The sequence below is a fragment of the Sprattus sprattus genome (assembly GCF_963457725.1).
Source record: "Sprattus sprattus genome assembly, chromosome: 20".
NCBI classification, from domain to species: domain Eukaryota; kingdom Metazoa; phylum Chordata; class Actinopteri; order Clupeiformes; family Clupeidae; genus Sprattus; species Sprattus sprattus.
In genome coordinates, this window is record NC_137918.1 from 23495908 (window position 1) to 23509914 (window position 14007).

Consider the following 14007-nt stretch of genomic DNA (forward strand, 5'->3'; position numbering starts at 1 on the left):
GCAATAGTAGACAGTTGACCAATATATGCACTGGAAACATGCCTGCTTGTGTAAAAAGTAAAGGTTCTAGAGAATGATATTTCAGTATGCTGTGTCTATACACTCACAATGTCCGTGGCTCCAGACATGTGTAGGCAGCCTATGACACAGTGAACCTACAGTTGTGAGTTTCCATGTGATGAATAAAAACAGGAAGTAAACATCTAAACATCTCGACATGCAGTTCATTTTTTGAAGCTTTGCTACGACCCTGTGTTCCCAGAGTCTTTGCTATCGCTGTTTACCCCGTCATTTGATAAACAGCCAGTCGTAGATCGCTCTCCAGAGGGGCCGGGGTTATAGTGCGGGTCAGCGGAGCAGGCTACTGACAAGTTATAACAGATGCAGAGGGCAGTGCTCTGTATATACCCATTGGTACTGGACACTATACTGTGGTGTTTGTGTCTGTTCCTGTTTGAAGTTCTGAAGTTCTTTTATGAGGAAATCTCCTGATGGAGGAAATCTTCACATGTCTTTTCACATCATGACTGGTAAGCATAAAGCATTTATTACTTTATACTTTTAGTATGGCAAACATGGGAATCTGCCAAATAACTTACATTTAACCCTGCCTTGACAGTTGAAAGCTTTTATTCTGAGAAAGTGTTTTTCTTATACTGTTTTGTGATTCTTTTTTTTTTATCAATCTCTCGCTAAATTGTCAAAATGATTTGTTGTAATTCCTATTACAACGCCACATACTTTTTTGGCTTGCTATGTGTTGGGTGACATGCTCTTGGAAGAGTGCAGATTTTCAATGACAACACACACCAGATACCGGTTTTATGGTTTTCTACATTAAATTCTAGAAAGCATGGCATATATGTGTGGCCTATCCATCTATAGTAAGAGTCTACGCCACTTGGGAGAGAGACCCCGTGAACTACCCTCACCCCAGTCCATGCTCTTCCTATCAGAAAGAATCTATGTGACGTAACAACACAAATATTTATTTTATTTGACAATGGCATTAAAGTGAATACACCAGGACATTCAGACAGGGCCTTAGGGAACACACATTTTCTTAGGTTTCATGGAAGAAAACTAATTGGAGGCAACTGGCCATAATTGCACTGACAGGACAAAATAGCAGTGGCCAATTCCACAGCAAACAACACCATCACCACTCTATTTCAAACAAGTAAACAGACAACAGATAACAAATAGCCCCCAACAGACACGGTACCCAACTACCTACCCCTCTCCTGCACAGACAGACCCCAGCAGACAGGGTACCTAACTACCCACCCTGCTCATGCAGGTTTCTAATTGAAAAGTTTGGTTTTTAAGCTATTATATCAGCATCAATTCAATGCCTGCCGTAACTGTGGCTGTCAACTACATTTGGGTTCTAATCCTGCGAGACCGCACAACAAGCCCCTTTCAACTTCCCTTGCCACAGAAGCCCAGTAACGCACGCAGACCAAGCGGCCTGAGGTGCAGCTTTCATGCCATGGGAATGACTGTAAAACACAGTTGCATAGTGGGGAAATGTAACATATCCGGTGGGAATATTTTGGAATTGAACCAACAAGGAACTCAATGTCAAGTGAGCCGTTTGGAATGTCAGGCTTTACTGTGTGATTATCTTATGGGTCATAAAGATGTCAAGTCAAGTCTTTTATTGTCAGATGCACAGAACAACAGAGTCGGACTGGGCACTGAAATTCTTAGGACAGGCCACCGTACCACACTACCATAACATAACAGGACCTAACATAAAATATAAGTACTCCACATGATATAACATAACATAACATAACTTAACAATAAGTACTTAACATAAGATATACATATGAAAGACAAAATAGTAGACATACTAGATAAACAATAAATATACAATATAGATACTGAACATAAATACACATACTAAACAGATACACATACCTACATGAGCTATACTGAACATATTATACATGTAATAGCCTGAAGATGTCTGTGGGAAGTCATTACTTGTGGAACGGTGTAAGAAGTTATATTGTGCATAATGATATTATTAGCAGATGCACAGTATACATCTCTATCTGCATGTATGCATCCAGGGTATTAAACCCATGGTCTTGAGGTTGTTGTCCCCCCTAAACTAGTTTGCCTGCTATCAACACGCCTCCCTGAGGCTTTCCTCGGTCTCACCGCCCCACATACTGTATATTCCATGACTTTGCTTTGTGTATGGTGACACAGTCATATTCCTGGTTGCTCTGCTTTGTGAATGGGGATACAGTCGTATCCCTGGTTCCTCTGCTATGTCTATGGGGACACAGTCATATTCCTGGTTCCTCTGCTTGTCTTACAGCACTGGTGGGATCTTGCTTGAAGACATCTCTCCTGCTGCTGCTGTACGTGTTACTGAGCTCCAGCTCAAAGTTCACCATGCTGCTGTCCATGCCCAACACCTCCACAGTCTTCAGTGTGGGTCGCATCGGGGCGGGAGCACTCATCGCCATGGAAACCGTCAACAGCAGGCCAGACCTGCTGCCAGGTCAGACAGCAGTGATTCGTCTGATTGGACGACTGAGAACCGACATTTGTCCGTAGTGATGGACAGGATAGTCATTGTCAGTCAATATTAGATATGATACTGACTTAGCACTTCTCTTGGCTTTCAACGAGTAAACAATTATAAAGAACAGAACTGCCACCAGTTGTAATGCCAAAACTATATTTGGACGTTTATGATTTACGTCACTTTGGTTTTGCTCTCCAGTTACCACCAAGTTTCTTTGCATTGGTTAACTGCACAACAGTTTTCCTAAAGATGGTCATATATTTCCTTAGCTTCTATCAAATTATTTTATTTAACCTGAAGGTTCATAAACAAAGTGTGCTACAGATCAATTTAATTTTGTTGGTATACTTATTGGGACCTGGTAATCTAGGACTTGCAATACAATTTCATGTTTTCCATTCCACGAGTGTGTCCTTTCCTTGCTCCAGGTCATCAGCTAGACTACCAGTATGTGGATGATGAATGTAATGATTTGAAAGGCCCTGGGAAAATAGTGGAGCTTCGGTACAGAAACAATTACAGTGCCCTGATTGGCCCTGCCTGCTCACAGGTGCAGTTCCCTGTCCTTTCCACCCCTTGCTTCACATGGCAGGGTCCACACATTGTTATATGCAGGTCAATGCACAGCGCCTTAGTGTGTCTTTTGTGGCGTGGACTGTGAAGGATTGATGAACACGTCATAACCATCCTCGAGCTGATGACTGTCCTTTCCTAGGTGTGTGGAGTGACCTCCAAACTGGCTGCGTTCTGGAACATTCCTGTGGTCAGCCCTGTGTGTGCGGACCAGCAGTTTCTGGACAAAGAGGTGGGGTATAAAAACACTCCACTGACAACCATTACATGATGAAAAAAAAGTTAAAATGAAGAAATGTGGTTCATTTTACTACATGTGTCACACAAGGTGGAAGGTTACTGAAAGGCTTCGCCATTTATCCCTAACGAGGCACTCTGAGTGCACTATGTACTGAGAGATCAATATGATTGTGAAATACAGGATGGCAAATTTGATCCACAAGCTACTACTTCAATGGCCAGAGTAATTTCATTATGAGCCGAATGCAAGACATGTTGACCTTTTAAATTGTGTCGTAAATCAATCCAGGCACTCTCTATGCATCAGCTGACATGTACAATGTTAAGCTTTGTCTCTTTTGCACAGCAATCCCCAGCGGCGCAGATGGGATTTTTAAACTGGGGGGGTAACATCGCTAACATCGCCTAATCAGCTGTGCAGAGTTATCAACTGATGCTAGTCGCCTTACGTAGGGAGAATAGTGGGGACGGTTTGGGGTCACTATAAATCTGGGGGGGACATGTCCCCCCCCCCCCCCCCGTCCCCAGTGCTATCTGCGCCCCTGGCAATCCCTCACTGGCTCCTTTACTTGTTTCTGTGAGCTCCAGGCCTACCCCACTCTCACCAGGGTGTTCGGCCCCTCCCTCACTCACTCCTGTACTTGTTTCTGTGAGCTCCAGGCCTACCCCACTCTCACCAGGGTGTTCGGCCCCTCCCTCACTCACTCTTGTACTTGTTTCTGTGAGCTCCAGGCCTACCCCACTCTCACCAGGGTGTTCGGCCCCTCCCTCACTCCTGTACTTGTTTCTGTGAGCTCCAGGCCTACCCCACTCTCACCAGGGTGTTTGGCCCCTTCACAAAGATGGGCTCCTTCTTTGTCGAGATCTGTAAGGAATTTGGCTGGCGGCGGATCGGGATCATCGTTGATATTAACACTGCGTGGACCATCCCTGCTGAGGGGATCAGGTAGAGAGAATGAGCCATAACATGACTAACGTTCTGGTGTGTGTGTGTGTGTGTGTGTGTGTGTGTGTGTGTGTGTGTGTATTGGTGTGTTTGTGTGTGTGTGTGTGTGTGTGTGTGTGTGTGTGTATTGGTATTGGTGTGTGTGTGTGTGTGTGTGTGTGTGTATTGGTGTGTGTGTGTGTGTGTGTGTATTGGTGTGTTTGTGTGTGTGTGTGTGTGTGTGTGTGTGTGTGTGTATTGGTATTGGTGTGTGTGTGTGTGTGTGTGTGTGTATTGGTGTGTGTGTGTGTGTGTGTGTGTGTGTGTGTATTGGTATTGGTGTGTGTGTGTGTGTGTGTGTGTGTGTGTGTGTGTGTGTGTGTGTGTGGGCGGGTAAAGACTTCTAGGTTTACAATCATTTTCACAGGCAGCTTCAATCAAATCAAATCAAATTATACTTTATTTGTATGGCGCATTTCATACCCAAAGGTAACACAATGCGCCTCACAGTAGGAAAGAAAGAAAAAGGGGTGGGGGGGGGGGGTTACAAATACTTGTAAAGAGACACAGATAGATAAATAAGTAAGCTTGTACTCATACAAAGATTTTTGGAATTGTTGTTGTGTGTTTGCCAAAGGTACCAGGCAGAAATCAGTAACATCACTATCGCCAAATACCTGGAGCTGAGAGGGGATTCCTCCCTCACACAAGCTCAGGCTCTGGCAGAGATGGCTGCAGTTGCAAGGAGTTTGTATTCTCTCTCATCCACACCATAAGCACACAATCTGACCCAGGCTGGTTTGGCTCTGCATGGGGTTGTTGTATGGCGTCCAAGGTCAAAGTCAAAGTGTAGTACTTCAGTACAGCAAAAATGTTAAGACTTGGCCAGCAACATCATCTATGCAGTAGACGTCATGCAGATAACAAGTAACATTCACCAAAAAAAACATATAACTCTATAACACTATAACAATATAATATATAACATATAACATATATAACATTAACATAATAGGTCCTTATGCTATCTCCTTTCCTTGTCTGCAGTCATTGTGATTTCAGCTCGAGGAGATGTTGTGCGGAGGTTTCTCATAGAGGCCCATAGAAAAGGCCTCACCAATGGAGATTACGTCTTCTTCTGCTTTGAACCATACAGACATGAAGACATGTTTGGCAACTTTGACTGGGAGCAAGGTTTTTGTTAAAAAAAATGTATCATACACATTCATGCACTCGAGCAGCGAACACACACACAAACAGATGAACATCTTTCTGAACTTTCGGTTTCAGGGGATACGTACGATTCTGTGGCAAAGCTGGCCTACCAGGCCCTGTTTGTCCTCTCACTGTACAAGCCCAGCGATGACAAATATAGGACGTTTAACCAAAAGGTCAAACAAAGGGCCAAAGAGGACTTTGGTTACGTCTACTCTGATGAAGAAGAGGTTGGGAATCATCAAGACATGATAGATGCTTCATAGGGAATGCTACCGTTCAATAGATTGATGGGTATTTGATTCGTACACCATTCTTTTCTTTTTTTTCCTGATTTACAACAGGTGTCTGTTTTGGCTGCAATAGCACATGATGCGGTGTGGCTGTATGCCCAGGCACTGAACGAAAGCTTGGCAGAAAATGGAGACCCTTATGATGGCTTCCGTATTACCCGCAAAATGTGGAACAGGACCATTACCGGTCAGGAAAATGGGTTCTTTCTATTCAGGGGAGAAGAGGAATGTTGCTCTTAAATATGTTGTGATATTCTGAGCTCAAAGCTAAATATGTTGTGATATTCTGAGCTCAAAGCGAATTCATTCATGTTGAATGTTCAACTGCTTTGAACTCAGGTGTCCAAGGAGATGTGACCATGGATTCAAATGGTGACCGTGAATCTGCATACATGATGAAGCATATAGAAGTCAGCAGTGGAGCTTTTAAAGTGAGTTTTCTCCATAAAATTCATTTTCACATTTCCTTGTGATGGCCAATTAGGGTAGGGTTACTGTTTTGCTATATAACATGAATCATCCATTTTGTTTTCTGTGCACAAAAGTATGAGCTCCCTTCAATATTTTATTGACACAATTCTAACGCACTTGTGTTATTCATGGACAAAACGCAGAACAGTGTTACATAGCTTTGTAATGAATTTATGCATTCCGTAGTACAGAAGCTTTTCTGTCTAAAAAAATAAGTGTTTTGACTTGGCACACCATATGAGACTGGCTTTAATCTAAACTTCACTGGGGAAAAACATCACTAAGTAATGAATCTCATGTTTGTTGTGGCCCTGTTTGGTTCGGACTCTCCCCCTCTGCAGGTGATCGCTAACTACTCTGGGACAAAGAAGGTGTATGAATCTGTGAGAGGGGTCCACATTCTGTGGCCGGGGGACCAGACCCACCCCCCGAAGGACACCCCTCAGTGTGGGTTCAAGGGGGAGCTCTGCATCAACACCGGTAGGGCCACCTTCAGTGCCTCCACTGGGAGGGATCTAGTAGCCTGTGTATCATAGGAGCCTGTGTATCATAGGAGCCTGTGTATCATTGGAGCCTGTGTATCATAGGAGCCTGTGTATCATAGTAGCCTGTGTATCATTGGAGCCTGTGTATCATAGGAGCCTGTGTATCATAGGAGCCTGTGTATCATAGGAGCCTGTCTATCCTAGGAAATTGTGTTTTGATCAGGTTATCGCCACTTTCAGCAGTGTTTGTGAAGTCTTATTGGGTGCTGTTTAAATAAATTTAACTATGCTAGGTTGTTTCCTTTCTAGTTTTAGGAAAAAGTCTTTTTCTTTCTGATCAGGCTATGGGGTTGTTGTTATGACAGCTGTATTTGCCATAAAAGATCCAAAGTGTGTGCACAATCTGCTGCTTGGATGCATTAAGCCACTAAATATTACTTCTTTTGTTTCAGAGGTTGTAACTCCTTTGCATGTTCCAGTAATGGTTAAATATGCACTACACACACATCACAGCCTAGCCTGAGGCAGGGCAGATGTACTTACACGTTAGCGCTCTTTTAAAGCATAATTTCGTTGCAACGTGGCATGGTTTGTTTCAACAGACACATGGCTTAGAGCGCATTCTGCCTGCAGCAGGGCCGCAGAAAGACTTGCGCTTTTCTGTATTTGCATTTGTGGAAGGGTCACGGGGAAGGTGGGAATTCGGGGCTAAATGAGGGGAGGGAAAGCGCAATGAGTGACTGATAACATATTCTGTTTTACATATGGAACATCTTCCTCGTTTCAAAAGCTGATCTGGCATTAGATGCATGAATGGGGGAAACTTCCAGAGGCAATGGAAGCAGACCGCTCAGTTGTACCATGTTAAAAGAAACCTTTACTCTTGTTTGCCTCTTGTAGATACCTGCTGCACTATGGAATTTGTTTGTTATAGCTGCACAAGTAGTGAGAGTATTTTGAATGGCAGTTCCATGATTCAATTCTTTGGCTCCTGTGTTTGAAAGATTCCCTTAAATTGCGGGCACGGCAAATCACAGGGCCGCGACCCTGGTTAATCCCACAGTCAGCGGCAGGTTTATTTTATTAAACTTCAAATGAAATGGCACATCATGAGCTCTCTGCAGATGGGCCCAGTCGTTGTTTGCGCTGTGCGCTCTAACGTTCATCTGCTCTTGAGTGATTTATGTTAGCTCATGAAGATTACGGTAGATCTATCTTCTCAAAACACAGGGGCCCTAATTTGAAAGGCTGTAAGCTCTGCGTTAGCCCTGGGTCGTCACAAAATTGTTCAAACTGAGCAACATCTAAGGGAATGGCCGAGCAGAATTTCTTTTTGCATGTATGCAAACATGGGAAAGCTAGCATACAGTCAAGCAGCTTAAAAGACATGTTAGTTTCTGGGTGTGTCATTGAATTCTGCTGTGATTCTTCTTTGATTCAAGTCCAACACATCAGTACATATTATGAAAATACAGTTTTATTGTCACTGTGAAATGATGAAATATATTGTTGTGTTGAATTGATAACAGCCCAGGACAGTTCAAGTCTCCGACTCCAGCATTGCCATGACCATCACATTATATACATATAAACAGTCCTGAGAGGTCACTGTCCTTGTTTGCTTACCTTGTTTGCTTGCCTTGTTTGCTTGCCTTGTTTGCTTGCCTTATGTAAAGCGTCTTTGAGTACTAGAAAAGCGCTATAGAAGCTGAAGCTGAGGATGATTAATCAGACTCCCACAGACTCAGCAGGGTGGAGACCAGCAACATTATTTTACCTGCAAAAAGATCCAGTGTTACATCCTGCTGGTGTCCACAGATTTACACTAACCTGTTCAGGGGCAGGACTGGTAGACTAGAGGCTGAACTGGTAGACTAGAGGCTGAACTGGTAGACTAGAGGCTGAACTGGTAGACTAGAGGCAGAACTGGTAGACTAGAGGCTGAACTAGAGGCTGAACTAGTAGACTAGAGGCAGAACTAGAGGCAGAACTGGTAGACTAGAGGCTGAACTAGTAGACTAGAGGCAGAACTGGTAGACTAGAGGCTGAACTAGTAGACTAGAGGCAGAACTAGAGGCAGAACTGGTAGACTAGAGGCTGAACTGGTAGACTAGAGGCTGAACTAGAGGCAGAACTGGTAGACTAGAGGCTGAACTAGAGGCAGAACTGGTAGACTAGAGGCTGAACAAGAGGCAGAACTAGTAGACTAGAGGATGAACTGGTAGACTAGAGGCAGAACTGGTAGACTAGAGGCTGAACAAGAGGCAGAACTAGTAGACTAGAGGATGAACTGGTAGACTAGAGGCAGAACTGGAGGCAGAACTGGTAGACTAGAGGCAGAACTAGAGTTGTTGTGAGCTGGTTGGTTACGACAGTTTCATTTCTGTCATCAGCTTAGTCACTCCACATGGTAACATCTTTTTTTAAATGGCACTACACTACACACATGAAGTGTCATAAACAAAAAAGGCTACTTGAGGAAGGCTTTTATGTGTGTACACAATAGCATCTGGTTCACACATAATGCTGTCACATGCGACCATGAACAATAATAGTTTCTTTTTGAGATAAGTGAAACACATTTGTTTCTAGAAAAGAGTATGTTATCATGTGAAATGTTCTTGTGTACATGAGATAAATGAGATAGATGTCTGAGTCAGAATATATGGACATATCCCCAAACTACAGCTAAAGTGACCACTAACTAAGCAAGGTTTTGTCAAATTCATAAGAAACACAAGCAGAACACTCGTTTACATCAGACTAATCTTGATGGGAAACAGCACAGACAAATTTTAAACTCGAGTGATACTTCACAGATGATCTCCAGGCTATACCTTGGCACAATATCTAAGATCGGACAATTTAGGCTGCCATAACCTGCCAAGTCATAATTGCCCTTGGAGTCATTTTAGTTTTCCACTCACCACTGCTCAGTATCACTCCCATTATATTAACATTACCCAAGAACTTTCCAATATTATTCAAAATTTAAAAATGACTTTAACATTCATGCATTATGTAAACACTTCAGTAAAACCTACTTAGTCTGTATTCCTCAAAAGCTATAATTTCTTTCTTACTTCTTGCTGTCAGACGGACCTTAACCCAGATCTGTGATAACAAGGAACTTCTCAAAGAACTTGATTTTCCAAATTTATAAATACATAAACTTTAGTATGGAGCTTGTCCCCCCTATAACAAGCTATAAGGCTTTCCACAAGATTTTGGAGTGTTTCTGTGGGAATTGGTGCCCATTCATCCTGTACAGCATTTGTGAGGTTAGGCACCGATGTTGGATGAGACGGCATGGCTCGTTCCAGTTCATCCTAAATGTGCTCGATGGGGTTAAAGTCAGGGCTCTGTGCAGGCCAGTCAAGTTCCTTCCACACCAAACTCATCAAACCATGTCTTAATAGTCCTTGCCTTGTGCACTGGGGCACAGTCATGTTGGAATAGAGAAGGGCCTTCCCCAAACTGTTGCCACAAAGCTGGAAGCATAGCATTGTCCAAAATGTCTTGGTATGCTAAAGCATTAAGACTGCCCTTTCCCGGAGATAAGGGGCCTAGGCAAAACCCTAAAAAACAGCCTGATACCATTATCCCTCCCTCCTTCCACAGGTGGGGCCAAATACTTCTATCCATATAGTGTATATGTAATAATAATGTATAATGGGAACAGTAAGAAGATGCTAATGTTTCTTGAGGTTTCATTTTTTTTGCCCCTTTTCAGTGGCAAAAGGGAGACAGTAGGGGGAGCTGTTGTTCCATGAGGTCCGTGTTGTGCGTGTGTGTGACCACTGTGATGCATGCCCTCTCTCTCACGCACCCAACACCTGTGTGTAGGGATCAGTGCTGGCCACTGAACTCATTAGAAGGAGCAGCCCAGATGGACAGAAGCCTCTATACATTATTCACTGGTGCCTCCCAGACCAAAGGCACAATCTCTCTTTGTGCTGATATGTGTTTTTTAAGGGCAATGCTTTATTACAGTCCTTGCTGGTGATATAAGCACCCAATAATATCCTTTAGGAGATTACGAAACTCAATTTTTTTTTTACTCACTTGGCTGGGATTGTCATTTTCATTCAGGGTGTTCTCTGTGCTGACTGAATTTCAACCGGCTTTTGTCTGGCTAATATTTAATTTCTTCTTCACATAGATTCTTAACTAAAAACATTTGCCTTCTCTCCACGTTCAGACCTGCATCCTTGGATGAGTGCTTACATAGCTAAATGACTGAGTTATGACTGAGCTTCATCGCTCTATTCACAGACAGGAAGTTTATCATTGCTGTGGGGCTCATTTCTGGCCTAATGGCGGCAGGGACTCTTGCTGTCTGTGTCCTTTACAGGTGAGGTGATATTTATATATTAATATGAATATTTCATTAGCACATTATTTGCTCTAACTCTCTGTTGGTCTTGACTCATCCCTTGATATTAAAAAAATAAGGCAACAACAACAATTGGCAATTTGACATTTTAATTATAAAGCCATCTGAATGGGATTAAGTGTCTCTAGAGATGACTGTTCTCAAATTAATTTGAGAATTACCCAAATTAATTTCAAAGTAATCCAATTTATTCTCAGTTCAGTTTAGCCAGCTATTTCAAAAAGTCTTATTTTTGGGGGATTTTCAAAAAGTTCATGAACTTTTCTTTGTCGTTTAATTTGTATTCATCCAAAGCATATTAGAAACTGACTAATGCACATGACTGACTTATTTGTGACACATTCCTATTAAATACATTTGTGTTAAATATACCATTGACATCATCATTCGTACATTAAGCACTCCAAATAAGGTCCTCTATCATTATCATTGTTTATTCAGGGAGAAATGACTGAGCACAGGACTCTTTTTCAGCAATGCCCTGACTGAGGCTACAGAATACAGAAGAACAATAAATAAACAAACCATAACAAAACAAAACAGACCTGCCCTTGAACCTGCTCTGTTGCAGGAAGTATCGTCTGCAGGAGGAGGTGTCCATGATGCTGTGGAGGATCAGCCCAGGTGAAGTGAGCCTAAAGGAGCTGAATTCCCCTACTGCAGCAGCTATGGTGTGGCTCCCCACAGACACCCTTCACACACTCTTCCTTCACACACTCTTTATCATCTTTAGTTCCTTCACACACTCTTCATCATGTTTAGATCCTTCACACACTCTTTATCATCTTTAGTTCCCTCACACACTCTTTAGTTCCTTCACACACTCTATATCATCTTTAGTGTCTTCACACACTCTTTATTATCTTTAGTTCCTTCACACACTCTTTAGATCCTTCACACACTCTTTATCATCTTTAGTTCCCTCACACACTCTTTAGATCCTTCACACACTCTTTATCATCTTTAGGTTCTTAAAACACTCTTTATTATTTCAGTTCCTTCACACACTCTTTATTATCTTTAGGTCCTTCACACACTCTGTATCATCTTTAGTTCCTTCACACACTCTGTATCATCTTTAGTTCCTACACACACTCTGTATCATCTTTAGTTCCTTCACACACTCTTCATTATCTTTAGTTCCTTCACACACTCTTTCTTATCTTTAGTTCCTTCACACACTCTTTATCATTTTTAGTTCCTTCACACACTCTTTAGATCCTTCACACACTCTTTATCATCTTTAGTTCCCTCACACACTCTTTAGATCCTTCACACACTCTGTATCATCTTTAGTTCCTTCACACACTCTGTATCATCTTTAGTTCCTTCACACACTCTGTATCATCTTTAGTTCCTTCACACACTCTTCATCATGTTTAGTTCCTTCACACACTCTTCATTATCTTTAGTTCCTTCACACACTCATTCTTATCTTTAGGTCCTTCACACACTCTGTGCCATTGTAACAGTGCAAGTACACTATACATCTATTCATTAGCGTGTAACATGTTTATTGAATGGCTGGTAGAAGCAACCTGATGCTGTATACATACATAATACACTAATGGTGTGAGTGCAGAGTATCAGTGTTCGGTTATACATTACTTGGTATGTTGTGTCATCCATGGCCTGAGAGCCAGGATTAGAAACCTTTCAAATAGGGACTACATTCATTATATAGACCCTGGTTCAAGGGCCTCTGGTTTTTTGAAACAGCACTTTCCAACACTTTTTAAGAACAATAATACAATAATAAGAATAATAATGCAAACTATATAATTGTAAAAAAAAAAAAAAAAAATTCCAAACTCTACTCCCACCTATATTCATTAAGATTTGGCGTCAAATAACTTTTAAATAAGCATTCATGTCCAGTGTGACTGACATCAATTTTCTAGTCTGGAGACCAGAGATGAAGAGTTTTGAAGTGGTAATTGTAATGGAAAATGCAGTGTAGTGAATTCTAATCATAACCTTGAAAGGTAAAGGGATGCACAAGGATACCTTAGTGAAGTAATAAAAGCATAATAATTGAATACGAGCCTGCTCAATATGCTAATCAGCCAATCGTAAAACTGAAGAAACTTTTGACTTAACATTTAACAAGATATCGTTTGAAAGATGTGAAAAGGAGTGTCTTATATGCCAGTGGAAGAAGTATGTATATTTAAACATATATTTCACCTTAGCTGCAATAGTTAGTATGATAAGACCCTGATTTTTTTAACCAAAAATGGTCATGTCTATGGTTGCTGGAACTTAGATCTGTGTTCCTGCTTTTACTGAAGTTACTCTTTTTTTTAACGAGTCATTAGTCTTAAGATTTGGGAATTCTTTGGCAAACACAAGAGAGAAAATCAAGAAACGACCTCAACATATCCGTTCATAAACTACTGTAGAACACAAATGTATTATGTTAACACTAATCAATGTAATTGCACATAGTTTTTTCTTTGAGTTTATAATACTTCCCCTTTTATAGGTTGCCAGTCCCAGTACAAATATAGTTTGTTATATCTTGTATTGCTGAGTATTAGTCACCCCAGCCAGAGCTCAGATTAGACGAAAGGAATGGTATTTTTTTTGTCTTTATGGTCATCCTTTTCTTTCGTAAGGTTCCATACCTGAGGTCCAGAGCCATGCAGGCTTCTGTGGAGTCCATCATGAGCAGCGTGCAGGACCAGTGCTCCTCTCACAGGCCTGCCGTGTATAAAGTGAGTCCATCATTGGATCAGTGCTCCTCTCATTGGCCTGCCGTCTATAAAGTGAGTCCATCATTGGATCAGTGCTCCTCTCATTGGCCTGCCGTCTATAAAGTGAGTCCCTCATTGGACCAGTGCTCCTCTCACAGGCCTGCT

At 41.9% G+C, this 14007-nt stretch overlaps 1 protein-coding gene across 1 annotated transcript in view; it reads left to right on the forward strand.

The window, feature by feature from the left end:
- Positions 1–2409: 2409 nt before the first annotated feature.
- Positions 2410–14007, forward strand: part of LOC308381395 (atrial natriuretic peptide receptor 1) — a gene marked incomplete at its 3' end in the record, with an annotated part of 22787 nt that continues 11189 nt past the window's right edge. Inside the window, exons 1-13 of the mRNA XM_080858956.1 lie at positions 2410–2521; positions 2977–3098; positions 3264–3353; positions 4162–4307; positions 4924–5033; positions 5334–5480; positions 5577–5731; positions 5846–5981; positions 6134–6225; positions 6607–6745; positions 11026–11104; positions 11718–11817; positions 13765–13863. Of these exons, the coding sequence (XP_080715082.1) occupies positions 2413–2521; positions 2977–3098; positions 3264–3353; positions 4162–4307; positions 4924–5033; positions 5334–5480; positions 5577–5731; positions 5846–5981; positions 6134–6225; positions 6607–6745; positions 11026–11104; positions 11718–11817; positions 13765–13863 (1524 nt within the window). The 5' untranslated portion in view covers positions 2410–2412. The remainder of the gene's footprint in view (positions 2522–2976; positions 3099–3263; positions 3354–4161; positions 4308–4923; positions 5034–5333; positions 5481–5576; positions 5732–5845; positions 5982–6133; positions 6226–6606; positions 6746–11025; positions 11105–11717; positions 11818–13764; positions 13864–14007) is intronic.